This window comes from Maudiozyma barnettii (genome assembly GCF_903064755.1).
Source record: "Maudiozyma barnettii strain CLIB 1767 genome assembly, contig: KABA2_03, whole genome shotgun sequence".
NCBI lineage: Eukaryota > Fungi > Ascomycota > Saccharomycetes > Saccharomycetales > Saccharomycetaceae > Maudiozyma > Maudiozyma barnettii.
In genome coordinates, this window is record NW_024545240.1 from 1,296,052 (window position 1) to 1,309,403 (window position 13,352).

At 36.7% G+C, this 13,352-nt stretch overlaps 6 protein-coding genes across 6 annotated transcripts; 2 read left to right on the forward strand and 4 right to left on the reverse strand.

Moving 5' to 3' along the window:
• Window positions 1–354: 354 nt before the first annotated feature.
• On the reverse strand, window positions 355–2,145 carry KABA2_03S13046 (uncharacterized protein; the record flags this gene model as incomplete). The annotated part of the gene is made up of 1 exon (XM_041550031.1): window positions 355–2,145. The coding sequence occupies one exon, from the start codon at window positions 2,143–2,145 to the stop codon at window positions 355–357; it is 1,791 nt and encodes a 596-aa protein (XP_041405965.1).
• A 670-nt stretch (window positions 2,146–2,815) lies between these two features.
• On the forward strand, window positions 2,816–7,516 carry MYO2 (myosin 2; the record flags this gene model as incomplete). Its single annotated transcript, XM_041550032.1, has 1 exon — window positions 2,816–7,516. The coding sequence occupies one exon, from the start codon at window positions 2,816–2,818 to the stop codon at window positions 7,514–7,516; it is 4,701 nt and encodes a 1,566-aa protein (XP_041405966.1).
• A 212-nt stretch (window positions 7,517–7,728) lies between these two features.
• On the reverse strand, window positions 7,729–8,064 carry SNC2 (SNAP receptor SNC2; the record flags this gene model as incomplete). Its single annotated transcript, XM_041550033.1, has 1 exon — window positions 7,729–8,064. The coding sequence occupies one exon, from the start codon at window positions 8,062–8,064 to the stop codon at window positions 7,729–7,731; it is 336 nt and encodes a 111-aa protein (XP_041405967.1).
• A 761-nt stretch (window positions 8,065–8,825) lies between these two features.
• SPB4 (putative ATP-dependent RNA helicase SPB4) lies at window positions 8,826–10,682 on the forward strand (the record flags this gene model as incomplete). The annotated part of the gene is made up of 1 exon (XM_041550034.1): window positions 8,826–10,682. One exon carries the CDS (start codon window positions 8,826–8,828, stop codon window positions 10,680–10,682), a length of 1,857 nt encoding a protein of 618 aa, XP_041405968.1.
• Window positions 10,683–10,877: 195 nt separating this feature from the next.
• On the reverse strand, window positions 10,878–11,462 carry WWM1 (Wwm1p; the record flags this gene model as incomplete). The annotated part of the gene is made up of 1 exon (XM_041550035.1): window positions 10,878–11,462. One exon carries the CDS (start codon window positions 11,460–11,462, stop codon window positions 10,878–10,880), a length of 585 nt encoding a protein of 194 aa, XP_041405969.1.
• Window positions 11,463–11,892: 430 nt separating this feature from the next.
• Window positions 11,893–13,266, reverse strand: ULA1 (Ula1p; the record flags this gene model as incomplete). Its single annotated transcript, XM_041550036.1, has 1 exon — window positions 11,893–13,266. One exon carries the CDS (start codon window positions 13,264–13,266, stop codon window positions 11,893–11,895), a length of 1,374 nt encoding a protein of 457 aa, XP_041405970.1.
• Window positions 13,267–13,352: the final 86 nt, after the last annotated feature.

Here is a 13,352-nt window from a genome sequence, read left to right on the forward strand (position 1 = left end):
CTTTGCTTGTTCCTTCTTTTATGCCTATATATATATATATTGGGTATTGTTCGACGTCTCTGTCTTACTAAGATTCGTTCGTGTGTCACACACAATTTTTCATTTTCTGAAATTTTTCACTTTTTTTTCGCTGCAAAAGTCGCCCGTTGCGTCATTTCACTGCGAAAGTTGCCATAATCGAATCAATCAATCGAAGAAAGAAGAAGAAGAAGAAGAAGAAGAAGAAGAAGAAGAAGAACTATCAAAGTTTCATCGGTTGCAGGGGGGGGGGTTCTTGACTCTACGGGGAGTTCATGTCTCGTCCGTGCATTACGTATGTCTGTATGTATTAATGTATATATGTATATGATTGCGTCATATGGATGGGGTTTGTCGGTACAGCATCACTGCTATGGCAAGGACAGCTACGAGGACGACATCACAGACGAAGTATTTGTACTTGTGCACTGACAGGGTGTTTTTGTCAAGTTCTCTGAGAGAGTTTTCGACTACCAGTAGGTTGTCTAGCTTACGGATAGTTTCCTTTTGTGAGGTCAGTTTGTCCTGGCATGCACGCATGCGGGCCTCGAGACTCTGCAGATCATTCACACACTCTACCATTGTGCAGTTCATCTGGCATTGGAACGATGCTTCGTCTGTTAAGTTAAACCGTTGTTTGACGTTGGTGTCGTAATTGGTATCCACGACTTGACGGAGTTCACGGATGCTCTCATTGACCTTTTCGTAGTCTTCCGTGAGTTGATCGAAATGCTGTAACATTGAAGTAAACTTGGTCTCTTCTTGTATTACGCTGTTTTGGAACGTATCTCTGAGCTTTGTTTGTAAGTTCGAAAGACTCCTATGGATATGCTTCTCGTAATACAGCGACATATCGGGATCCTCTGTATTATTTTGTAAAAGACCCCTGTGTTGTGGTTGCTTCAAGACATCCCGACTGTCTTTGTTGTTCGTTGTAGTGGTGTCTTTGATACCCTTATAATCGACTGAACGAAACTCAGGCGTTGCTGTAGCCGGGATAACAGATTTAGAGTCCTCAAAAGTATTTAATTCATACATATTCATCATCGACGAGAACGCTGAAGATTTTGACGAATTCAGGGTCCAGCCCTGCATGCCTGTTGTTGTTGTCGTCGATAATAATGATGGTGATTGTTGTTGCTGTGTCGCGTCCAAATCTTTGAAAAGGACGTTGTGCAATTGTGTGTAACTTGACGAAGTCGAACTATTATTGCTCTCACGACGTGGTAAGTTTACCTCGTTTGATGATGACGACGAAGTCATTGTACGGAATGGTCCATGTAATGAAGACAATGCGCTAGATGATGATGTCGATGGACGATGTGTCTGATGCCATTGCCCTGAATGATATTGCATCTGTGAGGCCTCATTCTCCATTTCACTAGGTTTTAAAAACTGGTTGACTAGTCTCTTCTTATTATTCATACTACTAGTGGAACTAAAATGACTGGACATCGATCTACCATTCTTCATGAATGCCGAACTGGGCGTCGACAGAAACATCGAGTTTCGACGCCCCATCGACGACATCTCCGACATAGACCCATTTCTAGATTCTCTGGGGCTATTCAGGGACTCTTCCGTCGTCGACATTGATGCCGATGGCAGGATACGACTCGGACTATGTGACACGGCCAGGGTGTGATTCTTGGGACTTACAGGAAAGTTGAACTCTAAGTCACTAAACATCCCCGTTCCAGCTGCTGAGAAATCAAACACTGGATCCGCAGACTGCGGTTTCCTTATACTTTTCGATGTAGTGGCTGGTCGGTTTGATGCGTGTCCATGTAGTTGTTTCCCCTGACTATAACTCCGGGATTCGTCTTCACTCTCTGAATCACTGATCATGGCATGTTCGTCATAACCGTTCGTGAAGTAGCGTTGTAAATTTACTATCGACCGATCTTGTTCATCAGCATTAATCCCCATCGTTGTTATAGGGACATTATTCACAGCTATAATAGGAGACTTCTGTAATTTGGAAGGAATGTCCCTGGAGGATCTTTCACCCATTGAAGGTGCCCTCAACTTCTCCATCCTCCACCTGTTATTCTGTCCACCCATCGAGAGAAAAGTAGGAACACCTTCCCTATCCTTTCTCTCCATTCTATCCACCAGTAAATCCATTATTTCAAAAAAAAAAAAAGCAACAGACAAGCTAAAATGTACTTTTTCTTATCTTTATCCTTATAGTTCGACTATCGTACAATTATCTGCACTTACTATACCTCAAATATATTCAAATCAACCTATATGAGGCTGTTTGTAACTAATAATAGCTCGATGATAAATAGGAGTGAAATCCTTTCTGCACGCTTGGTCCTCTTAGCTGTTTCGCTATTCTCAACCCAACTCTGTATATCGTCGACAGCAAGAAGTTAATCTGGTCAACAGCAAAGAAATGATCAAAGCTGGCTGATACCTGTTGGCTTCTCTTAAGCAAATGGTAAAGGGATCATCGATGTCGCAATGGTTGGATGAAACAATTTTGGAAAATTCTTAAAGTTTTGAGGGCCTGCTGGGGGTTACCCTCACAAAGAGGTTATTTTGCGCGCTGTTTATACTTTTTCTATATATTTTTGTTTGTTTCGTCTCTTTACGTGTTGTTTTTGTTATTGTGATGGGGCCCCATTGAGAAAGCAGAGAATTGATTTCTTTTTGATTCAGTTATAAACAACCCACTTCGACTTCTCGAGGTTATACAAGAGCACAGGTTGGTAATTTTTCGGTCTATTTCTTGCCTTTGGTGTAACCACTAGAGTATATATTTAAACACTCACACATTTTGCCAGAAGATATGTCGTTAGAAGTAGGCACGAGGTGTTGGTACCCGGATAAAGATCAAGGCTGGGTCGGCGCAGAAGTGGTGAAGAACGAGCTGTCTGATGGGAAATACCATCTATCTTTGAAGCTAGAGAATCCTGATAGTGATGTGGTGTCTATGGAGGCCAGCGAGGACGAGCTACCTTTGCTGAGAAACCCACCGATCCTAGAGTCCACTGAGGATTTGACATCATTATCTTATTTGAACGAGCCTGCTGTTTTGCATGCGATCAAGAAAAGATACTCGCAATTAAATATTTATACTTATTCTGGTATTGTGTTGATTGCCGCTAACCCATTTGACCGTGTGGATCAGCTATATTCTCAGGATATGATCCAGGCTTATGCAGGGAAACGTCGTGGTGAAATGGAACCTCATTTATTTGCTATCGCTGAGGAAGCCTATAGATTAATGAAGAACGATAAACAAAATCAAACTATTGTGGTCAGTGGTGAATCTGGTGCTGGGAAAACTGTCTCTGCGAAGTATATTATGAGATATTTTGCTTCCGTGGAAGAAGAAATGTCATCAAATGTTGGAAATATTCAACATCAAACTGAAATGTCAGAGACAGAAGAGAAAATCTTGGCTACTAATCCTATTATGGAAGCCTTTGGTAATGCAAAGACTACAAGAAATGATAATTCGTCAAGATTCGGGAAATATCTTGAAATCTTGTTTGATGACCATACATCTATCATCGGTGCTAAATTGAGAACATATTTATTAGAAAGATCAAGATTGGTATATCAACCCACAGATGAAAGAAATTATCATATTTTCTACCAAATGTTGTCCGGGTTGTCACAAGATACAAAGGAATCCCTAAGTTTGACCTCTCCAGATGATTATTTCTATTTAAATCAAGGTGGTGCCACTGAGATTGTCGGTGTAGACGATTCCCAAGAATTTAAAATCACTACTGATGCATTATCTTTAGTCGGATTTGATGAAACTGCCCAAGAACACATATTTAAGATCTTAGCTGCTTTGCTACATATCGGTAACGTTGAAATCAAGAAGACAAGAAACGACGCATCTTTATCATCAGATGAACCAAATTTAATGATCGCTTGTGACTTGCTAGGGATAGATCCATTTAATTTTGCCAAATGGATCACTAAGAAACAAATCGTAACAAGATCTGAAAAGATTGTTTCCAATCTGAATTTTAATCAGGCTCAAGTCGCTAGAGATTCCGTAGCCAAATTTATTTACTCAACTTTATTCGATTGGCTTGTAGAAAACATTAATAATGTCCTTTGTAACCCTGCAGTGACAGACCAAATTAAATCCTTTATTGGTGTCCTGGATATCTATGGATTTGAACATTTCGAGAAAAATTCGTTTGAACAATTTTGCATTAATTATGCTAACGAAAAATTACAACAAGAATTTAATCAACATGTCTTTAAATTGGAACAAGAAGAGTACGTCAACGAACAAATCGAATGGTCATTTATTGAATTCAACGATAATCAACCATGTATCGACTTAATCGAAAACAAGATTGGTATCTTATCATTATTGGACGAAGAGAGTAGATTACCTGCAGGTTCTGATGAATCATGGACTCAAAAATTGTACCAAACTTTGGATAAACCACCAATGAATACAGTCTTCTCCAAGCCAAGATTTGGTCAAACGAAATTCGTTGTCAGTCATTACGCTCACGATGTTGCTTATGATACTGATGGATTTATTGAAAAGAATAGAGACACTGTCTCTGATGGTCTTCTTGAAGTGTTAAAGGCTACTACAAACGAAACTTTGTCGAAGATCCTAGATAATTTAGAACAGTCTGCTGAAAGATTGGAAGAAATGAAAAAGAAGAAAGAGGAAGAAGAACAACAATTGAACAAGAAACCAGGTCCAATGGGAGGTCGTAGAACGGTCCAAAGAAAACCAACTCTAGGTTCAATGTTTAAACAATCTTTGATCGAATTAATGGAAACCATTAATTCTACCAATGTGCATTATATTCGTTGCATCAAACCGAACAATGAAAAAGAAGCATGGAAGTTTGACAATTTGATGGTGTTATCTCAGTTGAGAGCATGTGGTGTCTTAGAGACCATCAGAATATCATGTGCAGGTTTCCCATCCAGATGGACCTTCAATGAATTTATTTTAAGATATTATATCTTGTTGCCTGCAGAAGAATACGCTACAATCTTCCAACAAAAGGAAACTACAAAGGATGATATCATTAATATGTGTAAAAAAATCTTAGATATCACTGTTGAGGATAAAGCTAAATATCAAATTGGTAACACTAAAATCTTCTTTAAAGCTGGTATGTTAGCTTATTTGGAAAAGAAGAGAAGTGATAAGATGCATCGTTCCATTGTTTTGATTCAGAAACATGTCAAATCTCTACACTATAGAAAGAATTATTTAGCCACTATGAAATCATTGAAGTTATTACAAACTGCTATCAAGGCCTCTGTGGTACGTCAAAAAGTTGATCATGAATTCAAGACAAATGCTGCTCTATTGGTTCAAACGGCAATTAGAGGGTCTCGTATTCGTCACGAGTTTAATAATATCTTAAGGACAATCATTGTCATGCAAACAAAGATAAAGAAGCAACTTAGACAAAAACAAATGCTCGTCGAACATCAACACGATGCTGCTGTCACTATTCAAAGTAGGATTAGATCCTTTGTTCCAAGAAAGATTTACCAAAAGAATAAAAAATGTACTATTACTATCCAATCTATGATTAGAAGACGTAATGCCATGGCTCAATTACAAACTTTGAAATCTGAAGCTAAAAGTGTCAAGAATTTACAAGAGGTTAGTTATAAACTAGAGAATAAGGTTATTGAACTAACTGAGAACCTTGCTGCAAAGATAAAGGAAAATAAAGAAATGAAATCCCAAATTGAAAAGTTAATGGTAGATTTAGAAGAATCAGTTATCTTAAAGGATACAATTGAGCAAGAAAAGAAGTTGCATCAAGATGCATTAAATGAAAAGGACGCTGAATATGAAACCAAACATAAAGAACTAGATGAACAATTAGTCTCTGCTACAGCTCAAATCGAAGACCATAAACAACAAATGGAACAATTGACTATTCAACATAATGAGTTGAGAGATTCTTCTGCAAAGAATTTGGAAGAATTAGAAGAAGCTAAGAAACAATTAAGTGATTACCAAATGCAAAATACAGATCTTCAAAACGAGGTAAAGACTCTAAAGGAAGAAATTACTCGCTTACAAGGTTCCATCAATCTGGGTACTGCTGTCAAGACCACAACATTACCACAGGCCGCTGCTGTTCCTTCTTCTATGAATATGACTAACGGTAACCGCATGGTTAGTGACGCTTCAGGTGCGCCAGTATTAATGAAAACTGTCTCCACTTTATCTAACGATGAAAACTCATCTTCTTTGGCTCAAATCAACGAAGAATTATACAGATTGTTGGAGAATACCGAGACATTGAACGTTGAAATAACAGAGGGTCTACTAAAGGGATTCAAGGTCCCAGACTCTGGTGTATCCATTGCATTGAGTAGAAGAGATGTTGTCTACCCAGCTAGAATCCTAATCATTGTCTTAAGTGAGATGTGGAGATTTGGTTTAACTAAACAAAGTGAAAATTTCTTGGCACAAGTATTGATTACCATTCAAAAAGTTGTCACTACGTTAAAAGGTAGTGATTTAATCCCAAGCGGTGCTTTTTGGTTGGCTAATGTCAGAGAATTATATTCATTTGTCCTTTTTGCAAGACAATCTATCCTTACAGAAGAAAATTTTAAGAATGATATGAACGTTGATGAATATAACGAATATGTTTCATTAGTAACAGAATTAAAAGAAGATTTTGAATCATTGAGTTATAACATTTATAACATTTGGTTGAAAAAATTGCAAAAGGAGTTACAAAAGAAAGCAATTCCTGCTATTGTTATGTCAGAATCACTACCTGGTTTCAGTGCAAGTGAATCCAATAGTTTCTTGAATAAATTTTTCAATTCCAACGATAGTTATACAATGGACGATATTTTAACATTTTTCAACAGCATATATTGGTGTATGAGATCATTCCACATAGAAAATGAAGTCTTCCGTAGTGTAGTGACTACTTTATTAAATTATATTGATTCAATTTGTTTCAATGATTTAATTATGCGTCGTAATTTCTTATCATGGAAACGTGGGTTACAATTAAATTATAATATTACACGGTTAGAAGAATGGTGTAAATCTCATGAACTACCAGACGGTGCCGATTGTTTAAAGCATTTAATTCAAACTTCAAAATTGTTACAATTACGTAAATATACCATTGAAGATATCAATATCCTAAGAGGTATTTGCTCTGATTTATCTCCCGCACAATTACAAAAATTGATTACACAATCTCATGTTGCAGACTATGAATCCCCTATTCCTGAAGAAATTCTCAAATATGTTGCCGATTTAGTGAAACAAGAGAGTGCTGCAGTTGCCGCAGCTAATACTGAAGGTGCTACTGACAAGTCGGGTCTTAAGAACGATATTTTCTTGCATACACCAAATGGTCCATTCGATGATCCATTTGTTCAAATCCCAACTAGGGAATTCGACCAAGTGGAAGCATATATCCCTGTGTGGCTGAATTTACCAAGTACAAAACGTATCGTTGATCTCGTTGCGCAAAATGTAAATGTTATAGAGTAAATAGTAACATAATAATAATAATAATTAAAGTAATAATAATAATATTAATAATAATATCTATGTATATTTATTGAATAGTTAAATAAATCTTTTATTTCTTTCTTTTTGCTCTTTCTCTAATTTAGAGATTAAATAGTATACACAAAACAAAAACAAAAAACGTAACAACAGCATACATCACTTTCTTTTATAAAAATAATGTGTATAGCTGTCTATGTGAAATGTACGACAATAGGAACAATAATCACCACTAATAAAATGATAATCACTAATACCAGACACATTCTCATCTTTAAATCCTTCCACCACATCTGTTTACGCACCCTATTGGCACCACGCTTGAAACCTTGTGCCGATACGGCCAAATTATCAGCTTTATCCTCGATCGAAGTCAGTCTTTCACCACGTTCAGCGACTTTATTGATGTTATCCCTCATTATACCGACGGTATCATCGATCTCCGCTTGTAGGTCTGCTGTCCTGGAATTCTGTTGTGGATGTGCATCTTCAGGTGGAACATATGGGTCATAAGGTACAGCTGAGGACATTGTAATATATATATAGTTCTATAGGTTGTTAGTTGTAGTTATGGACCTCTTTGTAAAACTTCCCCACTGATCCAACTTTCTTAAAATTCTAATTATATCTATATTTATATATTTATCTATTGAAATCAAAAGGAATGAATGAGCCTCTCTCAAATTTAGCGAGAGAAACGCAAAACGCGACAAAATTTTGAGGCCCTTACAGGGCCTCAAAATTAAAGAAATAGGGGCGGGTAACTGAATCGTGTATTAAATTGGATTTTAATACAACCGTAACTTATTGCAATGCAGACTACAATTATAATGAGCTGTGGACAGTTATTGTTTATGACTATTGGAAATTAGATGTTGAAGTTAGTCCATCCGATCTAAGACAGTTTATAATGTTTGTATCGGCAGGGTATACTTTTTTGTATACTCATATATATATATGGAACAGTTAAGCAATCCAGATCATCATGGATATCTTTGAGTGGCCAATAAATATCGATGCTTTTAAAGTATCCACATCATCTAAACTTGCCAGTTGGGTTTTGTAATGCCAGGATTAGTGTGACAGTCAAATATAGGGTTTGGCTCTCTTTGGTCTGCGAAGCGAAGTTAGGGCTCGCCATCGCTGAAAATTTTTCTATTCAGTGTTTTTATAAAGAAGTGAAGAAGTTTGGCGATGAGCTCTTGACTATTTTACTACCATTATATTCGATTATTTCTGATTATTAGAGCAAGTATTGGGATCTCACTAAGAGCTATACCAAACTGTAACAATGTCAAAATCGCTTGAATGGGATTCCCTACAAAATAACCTTCAACCATGGATACGTACAGCCATCGATGTGATGGGGTTTGAGCAGATGACACCAGTGCAAGCCTCGACGATTCCATTACTAACTGGTAATAAAGATGTTGTAGTAGATTCTGTTACTGGGTCAGGTAAGACTGTGGCATTTGTGGTTCCGATTCTTGAACGGATCGTAGCAGAGCAAGCAGCCACAAATATAAAGAAAGGTCATTTCCATACATTAATTCTCTCGCCAACTAGAGAATTGGCTAAACAAATTCAATCTGTTATCGATAAATTTTTGGAACAATACCCTGAAGAGAAAGCTCAAAAATATCCGATTAAATCTCAACTTATTGTCGGTACTGATAGTATGAATGTACATGATGACGTGAATTTTTTGTTAGAGAACAAACCATTGATAATGATTGGGACTCCAGGTAGAGTTTTGGAATTTTTCCAAGATCCTCGTGTTAAGATCACCTCATGTAATATGTCCATCTTAGATGAAGCAGACAGATTACTGGATAGTAGTTTCCTAGGTGACGTAGAGAAAATTTTACGAATGTTGCCAAAACAGAGAAGAACTGGACTGTTTTCTGCAACGATTAAGAGTGCAGGGAACGATATCTTTAAGACAGGGTTAAGAAACCCAGTCAAGATTACTGTCAATAGTAAAATTTCTGCACCATCCACTATATCATTCAACTACTGTATAGTGAAACCTAAGGAGAAATTACAACAATTGTTACACATCCTTGAAAACTATAGATTCAAGAAATGTATAGTATATTTCCCATCATGTAGTTCAGTCCAATATTTTTATTCATTCATTACCCATTTACAAAAAACAGCATCATCAGACAATTATATATCCAATGATATTGGTGTCTATTCTTTACATGGGAAACTGCAAACTAGTTCTCGTATGAAGACATTGAATAAATTTACAGAGGATCTTGCAAACTCTGTATTGTTGACCACAGATGTTGCTGCAAGAGGTATTGATATACCAGATGTGGATCTAGTGATTCAGCTGGATCCACCTACGGACACAGATTACTTCCTTCATAGATGTGGAAGAACGGGTAGATTGAATAGAATAGGTAAAGCCATTACATTCCTAAATGAAGGTAGAGAAGAAGATTATATTGATTTCTTAGAGGTCAAGAATATTATTCTAACTCCAGCTAATGACTTGTTAGAACAAAATCCCGATAACGACAAATTCTATGAAGAAATGAAATCATGGTTATTAAAGGATAGAGCTAGATTTGATCATGCTGTTAGATCGTATGTCGCATTTATCAGATATTATTCTAATCATTCTGCCAGTTCAATCTTTAGATTACAAACACTAGACTATGTTGGTCTATGTAAAATGTACGGTCTTTTCCGTTTACCAAGAATGCCTGAAATCACAAAGAATTTAAAAGATGAAGATCCATTAAATCCCGGTCATAAAATTACTTTTGGAGATGGTTGGTTGGTTGATCCACCAGTCGATCTTAACTCATATACATACGCTGATCCAAAACGTGAACAGGCTAGATTGAAAGATTTGGCCAACCTTCAAAAAATCAATGATAAAAAGAAACTTAAATTTGAATTGAAGAAGAAGAATATGGCTTGGTCTAATAACAGTTCCTCAAAGGAAGTGAAAACTAAAAGAAGAGAGAAGATGCAATTAAAGAGAAAAGCCATTGAAGAAGAACTGGCTAAGAATGGTGACGACGGTAATTCTGATGAAGAGTCGAATAACGATTGGAAAAATGAGATATTAGAGTCTAGGAAGAAACAAAAACAAAACAACGACGTTCAAGGTCAATTCGATGACTTGTGATCCCTTAAATATATAATATATTTTGATACACTATTTCTAATGCATATTTTTTCTTGTTTTTTATTTGTATGTATTGATTTTATTATAAATAATAATACATAAATGCAGGGTATAAAACGTATAAGTAGTCCGTTATGTAAACAGTATATAGTAATATTGGATATTATGTTGTGGAAAATGATGTAAGTCATCCGATCAGAAACCACCATCAAAACCACCGTCAAAACCGCCATCGTAGCCACCATCGTAGCCGCCATCATCACCATAGTAGTTATTTTCAACGACCGTCTCACCACCATGATGTGATTCTAACGCATCTGCAAGTAATAAACCACCAAGTAGACCTGCACCTGCACCTAAGAAACCATTTCTGGTACCATGGTTAGACTGCCTCTGAGGTTGTTGTTGATAAACAGGTTGTTGGTATACAGGCTGTTGATAAATGGGCTGCTGCTGATAAACCGGCTGCTGCTGATAAACGGGCTGCTGTTGATACATTGGCTGTTGCTGTTGATATACGCGTTGCTGCTGGGGTTGCTGCTGGGATTGCCTGTTAGAACTATTCTTTTGATCTCTAGATTGATTATTATTTGTGTTGTCTTTACTGGAGTAAGGAGGCGGCCCATCTGGACGAGAATTCGACCAAGTAGTACCTTTTGGTGCCTCCCATTGTGATTTTTCAGATGACAAATCAACATAAAACCATGTTGAGTATTCATCGTCAAAAATCGCTTTCCAACCCTTTGGAACAATAGGAGGATTATCTTTAGATTGAGCCATTCTTAAATGTAGTTACAACTATTTTTTTGTTTACAGTGTTTGTGTTATTAGAACTTTCAAGCAAACTGTGATTTGCTGAAAGTAAGTAGATACCACAAATTATAGGTGTTGTAATATAAACTTTTAGATTTATATCATCTCCAAAATATGGATCAAAGGAAGTTCTTCCCCCATGCCGGAAGGTCAAAATGTCTGTGGCAGAGAAATGAGGCCCATTAATAATAGAAGCAACCAAGTAAGAAAAAAAAATACCGCGCTGTATTATCTCGCAGCAACTGATAACAAAGTTACGATGACTCTAGAAATGATGGCATCAGACATAACAACCGTTAGAAATATCATTCACAATGATGTGATAATGCAATCTGCCCTGAAATGAGGGGCGGAAGATTAGTTATTTCATTCTTAGCTTAGCCTGTTCAGTCTTGTTCTAGCATTTGAAACTTGTGATATTATTATGCATACCGTCATAAATGAGGGTGTTACTAATTGGGATGTACTGATGAGTTATCAGTTTAATAACTTCCTGGGAGATTAACCCCCCAATAAAGGAAGTTGTTGGATAGCTCTCATAGAGAAAAAATGATTTGTTATCAGATGTCCTCTCCACTTGTTGGTGTTTTTGAAATTTAAGAAGTGTACTCAAAATTGGATAGGGCTCCGTAAGTTTAGAATCAGTTAGGAAATCATTTATTGGTCTTGCTGTGGGTTCAATACGTTTTATATTTTTCACATTACACGAAAAACTTGTTATTAAATCGTTAGGAATACTCTCATCTAGCTGATGAACTACTCCGGAAAACTCTGTCAAATCACGAGTGGCTTTATTCCTGTATACTTGCTGTAACTCCCCAAATATTTTTGAACTCGATTCCATATCTGGGATACTAGCATTCACCATTAAATCACCACAATTTGAATCCAAATAGATTGATAATGCATGAACTAATGTAACTATTTGTCTGTTGTAATTATCTCTCCACTGGTTCGATCTATCATTGTCATCTTGTTGGGAAAAATCTATTAATTTTTGTAAACCAACTTTGTAGCTTTCATTTGGCAAAGCCACATGTGCATATCGAAGTGCTTCATCATAATTCAAATCATTCGTACCCTTTGGGTTAATATCTGAAACGTACCAGTTCGTTAAAGTATCCTTTATCATTTTATGGTCGATCTGTGTGCTAGAGTGCAAATGTTGTAATACCTTGTAAAGTAACACTACATATGGTAATTCCGCCATAGAATATTCGTCCAAAGTTTCGAATCTAATGGTATCCATATATTCACGCAATTCATCCCAAGGAGAGTCCAATCGAAGGGATGGTACTTCATAGTCAGGACGAGATTCTATTACCCAATGTGGCTCAAATAGTTTGGTATAAACATACCCATATAGACCCTCTGTATGGGACATTATTACAGGGGACAACTCAGACGATGATAACTCCCTTAACAGCTCTTCTGGTATATTAGTTTCTGATATTACTATGCTTATTGAAAAGTTATTATTTTGCGTTATTTCATGTATATTGAACATTGACTCTTGAATAATGGAGACACCTCGAGGATTTAGCGGAACCATATCTTGAATAAGATCTTTATAGAATAGATCATTTTGGGAATAAGCTGGTGCATCATTACTCTTGAACCATGTGAACTTCGAAATACCAACTAGAACCAAGTTCTTGATTGTTTCCTGTAGTAACGAGTTCTCTGGTCCAATGATACAAATGTGGGCCTTAGACAACAAATCCTGACCCGCACTACCCCATAATCTCAACTGTCTATCGTATCTATTCATTGTTAACTAGACAAAATTTCCGTAGTATGTAGTTTCTTATATAGGTTCTCTTCTGGAAGTTCTGTAATATAGAATGTCTGAATTGT